The 8,362-nt window shown below is 55.2% G+C and overlaps 1 protein-coding gene across 2 annotated transcripts; it reads right to left on the bottom strand.

Annotated features, from left to right (window-relative positions):
- Positions 1 to 517: 517 nt before the first annotated feature.
- CCDC177 (coiled-coil domain containing 177) lies at positions 518 to 6,365 on the bottom strand. Of its 2 annotated transcripts, XR_012043160.1 has the most exons (3): positions 6,227 to 6,365; positions 2,932 to 5,485; positions 518 to 2,087 (listed from the first exon to the last, which is right to left on the bottom strand). XR_012043160.1 is itself a non-coding variant. In XM_072865852.1 (2 exons), the coding sequence occupies exon 2, from the start codon at positions 5,475 to 5,477 to the stop codon at positions 3,558 to 3,560; it is 1,920 nt and encodes a 639-aa protein (XP_072721953.1). In that variant the 5' UTR covers positions 5,478 to 5,485; positions 6,227 to 6,365; the 3' UTR covers positions 518 to 3,557. The 2 variants fall into 2 exon arrangements, 1 of the variants encoding a protein (XP_072721953.1); XM_072865852.1 differs by having other exon boundaries at positions 518 to 5,485.
- Positions 6,366 to 8,362: the final 1,997 nt, after the last annotated feature.

The following is an 8,362-nucleotide window of genomic DNA, read 5'->3' as shown; positions in this document are numbered from 1 at the left end:
CGCAAATGGCCTAGAAGCAAAGTCTTCATTATAACCTTATGATTATAATACAGCAATAGCCTAAAATGTGTTTTCTAATCCCAGGAGAGGACCAGCCTAAGTTATCTTTCTGCAGGACCTAACCAAATGTCATCAGCTGCTCCTCTGCTCTAAATGAGCCGTAATCTACTTCTGAGCTGTGAGGTAATACGTTGCTTGCTTTGATTTTTAGTACTCCCTGGCCTGCAGCTCAATATCAAAAACACCAAATAAGGGTCATCTAAAAGTGCCATACTTTTTACATGTGTCCCAGGGTTTAATTTCTGTTCTCACAGAAATCCAGCAGTAAAACTCCTTCTCAAATAAACAGAAGCATAAGCAGACCCAAGAAATACCTCTCATGCCTCCACCCAACTTGCTGACTTAATTTTCCATGCCGCAATTTTAAACAACTTATAAACTCCATTGACTTTCACAGACTTTGGACTGGAACCACTACAGAAATAAAAAATATCCATACACAGATTAATGTCTTTTGAAAAAAAATATTTTTTTCTTAGATTTCACATTCAAAACTTGAGCTGCACACTGCACGGTAGAGGAACAGTAGTTTGCCAATCCAATTACCACCATGTAGGTGTTTTGATTAGTTCGGCTGTAGCCCCAAGGTGTCAAACTCAGTCAGCAGCAGGAGATGGACCCCAGGTGTAATTACAGTCAGTGGCCAAGACACGTCTCCTGGGCCGTAAAATGTTCTCAGTCTACACTGGAAATGCCCTGTCAGAGGGAGGTTTGGACAAAGCCTTCAGGTAGATTGCAGCAGACCTTTAGGGAAAAACTGCTGTTCCAGTTAGAGACTGTGCCTGCTCATTCACCCACCACATTTTGCCTTCTTTACACTGTTTCCCAGTTCTCCCCATTTGCCCTCTGCTAAATGGATCAAGCAGTGAACTTCAACCATAGTGCGACGTCGTAGAGAGCAAGAGCCCTCACATCCATGCTGGCAGGCTTTCTCTGCAGCCCCAAAGGCTACAAACAAGATGAAATGCAGGCTATGCTGGAGTCACTGCAGGTTTTATCCCAACTCCAGTGCTGCTAGGGAGCAAGGGAAGTTTTGCGCAGGCTGGATTTGGGCCACTGGGTATCTCTTTTCCAGGTCTTTGTAGCTACAAGGGCACACATAGACCACTGCGGCACGAACAACACGTGAAGATGACTGGTTTTTTATCAAGGACCTTGTCAGGTATTACAGCAGGATTGGTTTCACTGTTCAAACTGACTGCTGTTTCGAGGATGAGGGTGAGGGGACAGACTCCTAGCTGGAAACAGTAATGCAGCTGTCCTTCCCACAGCTACCGATATTTTTAGATTTTGGTGTAATGAGTACTTTTCACCAACAGATATGTTTTACTTTAATAACCACTCAAATAAATAAATAAATAATAAAATAATACTTTGTGCTTTTTTAGCATCATTTGTCCAAAGTCCTTGAAGCGTTCTGCCAAGCCAAGTGTTACTATTTCCTGCAAGTCCCAGCAATCTCAAGGGCCTGACTCTGCTTCCATTTGTACCAATAGGAGCGAGCCCAACCCCTGAGGACTTGCCTGGCGTTACGCAGTAAGCCAGTGACTGATGGAGCAAACATCGCTCAGGTGCCCTAATTCCTACTTTCATGCTGCCTGCCCTCAACAGCACCAATTGTACCGTGATTCAAAGAAGAGCAAGTTCCATCAAAATCAAAGAAAATCCCTACTTGCTTCATTTTCAACACTGTTTGTATAATGTCTCCAGCCTTGCAGGGCACCAGAGTGTGCTTGCTCTACTGTTGTTGTTGCTGTTCATTTAACACCTTCCTTAAAGCCTTTTAAGAGGTTTTTGACCTGCTGTCACCTCCTGGGCAATTCTGGTAAGCAATCTATGCATGCAGGCCTGCATGTCTGTGCCATATGTCAACCTTCTTCTGGTTTTCTCTTCTACTGTGTTGTATGTCAGAGACATCCACAAGGAAACAAGATCCTGGCTGTTCTTGCTGCTTCTCCCCCATGCTCCAGGTCCAATGCCATCACCACAGCAACCCAGCACGGCATCACGGATGGTGGAACAGAGAGCTGCCCAGAGCCAGAAGAAAACACCAGAAAGTGCCTGGTTTGGATGCGTGTTTGTAACTGCAACGCAACAGAGAGTAAATGTGGAAACCTGGAGCAGAACACTGTCCTTCTTGAATGCTGTGCACGGGGCATAGGTAGGCTTTTCACATTTTGAGTGCATTAACAGCAGAAGGACTCCATTCCCTCTAAAAGGTATTGAGTTAGCGTTATAAAAAAGCCGTGATCCTCATCTAAGAGAATCTGTAATGTACCTTATTTTGTGCATCTACTCTTTCTTGTGCCCTATATAAGAATACAACTGTTAGCACCAGTGGACAGATAAATGCTGCCCTGCTCAGTAGACGATGACAAGAGCTGGGTGAACGTCTCATTGTATGCAGGTCATAGAACCATTAGGTTGGAAGGGACCTCTGGAGGACACCTGGTCCAACCTCCTGCTCAAGGTAGGCCAAGTTGGATAAGGTTGCTGAGGGTCTCCTCGAGTTTTGAGAATTCCCGAGGGTGGCAATTTCTCTATGCAATCTGTTTGCAGATTTCCACTTACAAATGATCCACGTTTGCCACAAAGGCCAGTTCCACAGGTTCATTCATTTTTATATCTTAATGAACAAGTGGGTTGTGTGGGTGCCCATCAGTTTGTGGATTGCCCACAAACTTCTCTCTTCTTCCCCCTCCTCCAAAAGAAAAGAAGAAATTATACAGACGTTTGTAAGAGAAACTTTGAAAGGAGAAGGAGAGGTGAGGATACCTGGGAGGGGCAACAGTTGCAAACAACAAAAGTGAAATTGTGTTTGCGAGCGCTTCTAACAGCTTCTGCCCAGCTCTGATCATAATGTCTACTTACATGGTGTTACAAAGTCTTGACCTGTGTTTTCTCTTGCTCGGTACCAGCAGTGGGCGAGGGGCACCCAGGGGCGTATGGCATTCTGTACTCCAGCCCTCCTCACCTTCGGTGCGGGAGCGCAGTGGCTTTGAAAATGCAGTCCCATAACTTAAATCAAGCTGCCTGTCACTCAAGCCAGAATCAGCTGGGGTGGTTTTGGTTCTTAGTCAGTAGGCTCTAGTAGTCAGTAGTCTCTGTTGTCTGCATTTCCAACTGAAAAGAGTGCAGCCGTAGTCAGCTCCGGTGTAGACAATCAATCGGTAACTCACAGGCTTCAAGCAGACTTCTGCAGCCCTCTCTGAGAAAATGCATGTGCTTGTGGGGTGGAGGACAGAAAAACTCGCTTCCCCTCTGTAAAGATGACTGAGGTCAGTCCTTAAAACATACCCAGAACAAAAACACATTTTAAAAAGTATGTGAAATAGCTGCCATGTTTTTGTGCGGTACCCTGCTCCCCCAAAATAAGAAATTAGGGTGGTGGTTGGTTGTTGTTGTTTTTTAAATCTTAAATGTTAATGCGGAGGAACTTTCGATGCATTATGATAGACAACCGGCGATGTATTCCCACTCATCCATGACAAGATCTTTCATTTCTTATTCAGGTGGGCGTGCAGTTCTGCTTCCAAGGCCATCTTGTCAAAGGTGCGCATGTTCGTCTCCTCCCGTACCTTTTCCCGGACATGGAAGGACGCCCGAGCGACAGACCTGGCGTTTTCTAGGACAGTCTTCTTCTCCTTGAAGATCTGCTCGCTCCTCTCCAGCTTCCTCTCTATAGAGAGGAGAATCTCCCTGCGCCTTAAGTCCTCGTACTGTTCCACCTTTTGCTTGTTCATCTTCTGCACTTTCTCCTTCTCCAGACGGCTCAAGACCACCTTGCGGGCTTTTTCTTGGACGACCTCTTCGGCCACCTGGGCAGCATGCTGGAGCTTTCTCTCTGTCTCTCTAGCCAGGGCCTCCAAGTGCTCCTTCTGCTCTCTTTCCTTCTTCTCTGCTGCCAGTTTGGCTCTCTGGATCTGCATGTCCTCCCGCCTGGCCTTCTCCCTCAGCTCCTGGTTCCTCTTCTCCACTAGCTGCTCATAGTTCTCCTGAGCCTTGGTCAAACTCATCTCCAGGGAGGCCTTCAGCATTTCCTTCTCTTCTGCCTCTTGCTTGGCCAGTTCCTTGAGCAAGGCCTCGTGCTTCAGCTTCTCTGCTTGGTTGAGCAGTTTCTTCTCCTTCTGCAGCTGCACCTCCTTCTTCAGCCTCTTCTGCGCGGCCGTGGACAGCTTCTCTTGCAGGAGCTGCTCCTCTCGCTCCCGGTGCTCCTTCTTGCCCTCCTCCTTCGCCTTCAGGTTGTGCTCCTGATGGAGCTTCTTCTGCTTGTCCTCCTGGACAGCCCTCTCCAGCCTCTCCCTGCGCAGCCGCTCCTGCTTCTCTGCTTGCTCCCGCCACCTCTCCTCGCACACCAGGCGCTGCCTCTGCTTCAGCAGGGCGGCCTCCTCCTGCTCCTGGCTCAGCCTCCCCCGCCGCTTCTCCACCTGGCTCTCCCACATCCGCTGGCCCTGCAGGAGGGCCCTCTGCTTCTCCTTCTCCTCCTGCTCCTTCCGCTGCTCCGCCAGGCGCCGCTGGCTGTCCCACTGCAGGTGGGCCGCCTGCCGCTGCTCCCGCAGCAGGCTGGCCTCCTGGTGCTTGGCGATCATCAGCGCCGCGATCTTCTTGTCCCTCTCGGGCACCTCTGACAGGCCCTTCCTCCTCTTCACCTCCCTGACAATCCTCTCCACCCTCTGGGCCGTCTGCGGCGAGTGACTGAGGTCGCCCAGGCTGAAGCTGCGCCCCAGCAAGGAGCCGTTGGCAGCGGCAGCGGCTCCCCCCCGGCCGCGGCCGCCGGCCTTGCCCCCGCGCTCCCGCAGGCTCTCCCCGCTGTAGGAGGACGAGGCCCCCGACTCGGAGGAGGTCTTGCCCCAGCTGCCCTCACGGCGCTTCTGCAGCGAGTCCAGGGAGTGGCTCTTGGCCTTGGCGCCCCCCGACGCCCCGGCCTTGCCCCCGCCATGGGGCCGGGACCCGCCGGCGGTGGCAGCGGTGGCGGCCCGGGGGGCGAGGCGGGCGGCGGGCGAGGGCGGCAGGCTGCCGAGGGGGGCGAGGATCCGCCTCTTCTCCTCCCGGATAATCCTCTCCCGCTCCTCCCGGCACTGCTGCAGCTTGCGGCGGCGCTCCCGCTCGTAGGCCTCGTACAGGCCGGCGGCCACCCGCATGGAGCGCCCGGGGGCCTCCCGCAGCAGCTCCCCCAGCGCCCGCGGCAGCAGCTCCACCGGCCGCACGGCGCAGCGGGCGCAGGCCTCCAGCGACCGCGGGCTGGTCAGCACGTACCGGCTGCCCTCCGCCGCCGCGCAGTCGAAGTTGTACAGGTCCAGGTGCAGCAGCGGCGACTGCTCCCCGGGGCGGGCCGGCTCTCCCCCCGCTGCGGCCGCCGCTGCCCCCCCGGGCGCCGGGCAGGGCTGCGGGGGAGGCTCAGCTGGCGGCTCCACCATGGCTCAGCCTGCAAGGGAGAGAGCGGCGGCGGGTGAGCGGCGCGGCGGGCGAGCGGGGCGCAGGGGCCCCCTTTGTCTCCCCGGGAAGGCGCAAGGGCAGGGCGGGCAGGAGGAGCTGGGGAGGGGCGGCAGGGTCTGCGCCGGGGGGCCTGGGGAGTGCAGCTGGGGCGTGTTTGCAGAGGGAGGGGGCAGGTTGCCTGGGGTGTTTGGGGGAACACTGTGTGGTGGAGGGGGTGCCTGGGCGGGGGTGCCTGGGGCGGGGAACGTGTTTGGGCGGTCGGCGGGGATGTTGGGAGCGTGCGCTTGGGCACGGGGGTGATGGGGAGTCTTTAGGGTGTGTGGGTTATGCGTGCGTGGGGGCGTTTGGGGTGATGGGGGTGTTTGGGGCGGCGTGGGGTGCGTTCAGAGTCCCTGCGGCACGTTTGGGCAGTGGGCGCAGGCTTGTTTGGCAATGAATGGGGGTGCACGGCGTGCGTCTGGGACAGAGGTGGGGGAGTTCGGGGTGGGGGGTGGTCAGGCTACGAACGAGGATGCTTGCGGTGCACCGGGCTTGGCAGCGCGGCGGACGGGGGTGTTTGGGGGGGGGGGGGGCGTTTGAGCTGCGGACGGGAGTGTCCGGGCTGTGAATGAGGATGGGGGTGCACGGGGGTGTCGGGCAGGGCCGGGTGCGGGACCGGGACCGGGACCCTCCCCCCCGGGCCGGTGCCCACGGCGCAGGACGGAGCCCCCCGGCCCCCCGCGGCACTCACCGGGCGGGCGCGGCGGGCAGCCCCGCGCTTTGTCTCGGTGCCGGCGGCCTCGGGATCAGGCGGGCGGCGGCGGCGGCTCCTCCATGGCACCCCGGGCCCGCGCGGCGCCCCCACCTCCGGGCCGGCGGCGGCGGCGGCGGGCACGGCGGCCGCCCGCAGGCTGCGGCGCCCCGCGCGGGGGGCGGGCGGAGGCGGGCGCGGGGGGAACCCGCCCCGCAGCCCCGCGGCGGGGCCGGGCCGGGCCGGGGGCAGCGCTGCCGCCGGGCGGGGGTACCGCCCCCTGCCCCCCACCGCGAGGGGCCGGGCCGGGCGCTGCTGCGGCGGGAGCGGCGCCGGGGCTGGCTCGGGCGGTGGGCAAACGCCCGGCCGGGCAGGTGTGTCCTTCCCTGCAGGCATCCTCCGTCCCCGTGTGCGCATCGCGCCATCCCGGCGTCCCTCCGTGCACCTGCCCTCCGTGCACACATCCCTCCGTGCACACATCCCTCCGTGCACTCCTTGCAGACCTTCCCTGCAGAGCTTCCCCACATGAGCGGCGCTTCCAGGGTCGTGCCCCCTGTTTTGCACTGTGCCTGCACACAAACAAGCCCATCCGTATTTACATTTAATATAAGCAAGCATAAAAGGGGTGTAAGAAGGAGGAGGGGATGCTAACCCAGTTTTACAGGTGGCAAACCGAGCCGCAGGGAGATGAAGGTGCCTGCCTTGGGCCACCCAGGGAATTTGTGCCAGAGAAGGAAAGGAAAGGCACAGCTCTCAAATTTCAGTGCAGAGCAGTTTCCAGCCATGAAACCCTATTCCCTTCAGTGCTAATGCAAGCTATTGCTTGCTGCATGGATGTGTCAGGACTGACAAGGGGGGAAGCAGAGGGATGTTATAGGCTATACAGAGCACCTTTGCAAGTACCCACTTTGAACATGCTGGTTGCAGTTACTTTGATAGATCCCCCATTTCTACAGGGATGCCAGGCTCAACAGCCCCAGTGTGGTTGAGGAATGCCCAGCTCTAGAAATACTGTTCAGCAAAAAGGGGATTGTTGCTGGTTGTGGAGCTGCAGAGCATCTGTGCCACATAGTGGAGCAACTATGATCTTTGTCAGGCAGAGGACAGTAGTAGCAAATGCACCATTAGCCACTGCGTTACGACTTCAGTGCTTTTCAGCAATTTCTCATTTAACCTCTACAGGCGCAGCTTAATCTGCTTTGCTTTAATGAGGAAGGACATGGCACTCACCAAAGGACTTCCAGGATGGCCTAGGACAAGGATACAGAAAAACAGAGGGACCCAAGAAAGGCCTAGGGAGTCCTTGGGAGAAAGCTGAAGAGCTGCAGGTTGGTTGTGGTTTCATTTTGTACAAGCAAAGACTTTGAATCATGCTCATCCCTGTGCTGATGAATGCACACAGTAATGATGCATCCACAGTGACTGGGCAAACTCCACCAATAAACCATATTGACTAATCTGATCCCATTCATTCATCATCATCATAGTCTGCAGGGGATGGTTATAAAGCTTGATAATTAGTTACGTGAAAAATCCTCAGGCCAGCGAACAGCTCTCTGCTGTCTGGAGAGCCCACCTGACTGGCTGATGGGGCTAAGCATTAATACTAGCTGCAGCACCGTAGCTGTCAAACCATGGCCATGTTCCCTCCTTGTGGAAAATATTAAGCTGGTAAGCGTATATGCCAGGTAAGGTGTGGGCTTCTTGCGGCTTTTGGCAGGTTGCTGTTTCAGCCTGTGGTGGGGCTGTATTTGGGCCTTGATCTTTCAGGTTTCTTTGTGGATCTTTAGGAGTCTCTTAAGTGGTCTCCCAAATGCAACTGGAAGGGGATTTATCGGGAGATTTTAGAAGCAGCTGGGTATGACTTTAAGAGACTTTAACACGCGCTATCCAAACACGGAGTCATATCCCTACCTCATCAAGACTAAAGGAGATTTGGGATGGGGCAGGAGGAGATCTCTGGAGGAGCTGAAGAGGATCACTGCTATTGAGTCATTTTCCCACACACAATTATAAACCCTAATTCTCTGTTGGCTATAACTGTCTAGAAATCTACGCGCTTAGGCAGAGCAGTACTATAAGGTTACCCTCCTGCTTTAATAAACATTTTCCTTCTTTGCATTGCTATTAATGATA

Source organism: Ciconia boyciana, chromosome 6 (assembly GCF_034638445.1).
Source record: "Ciconia boyciana chromosome 6, ASM3463844v1, whole genome shotgun sequence".
NCBI lineage: Eukaryota > Metazoa > Chordata > Aves > Ciconiiformes > Ciconiidae > Ciconia > Ciconia boyciana.
The sequence above is the reverse complement of the archived record's forward strand: the minus strand, read 5'-3'. Positions and strand labels throughout refer to the sequence as shown.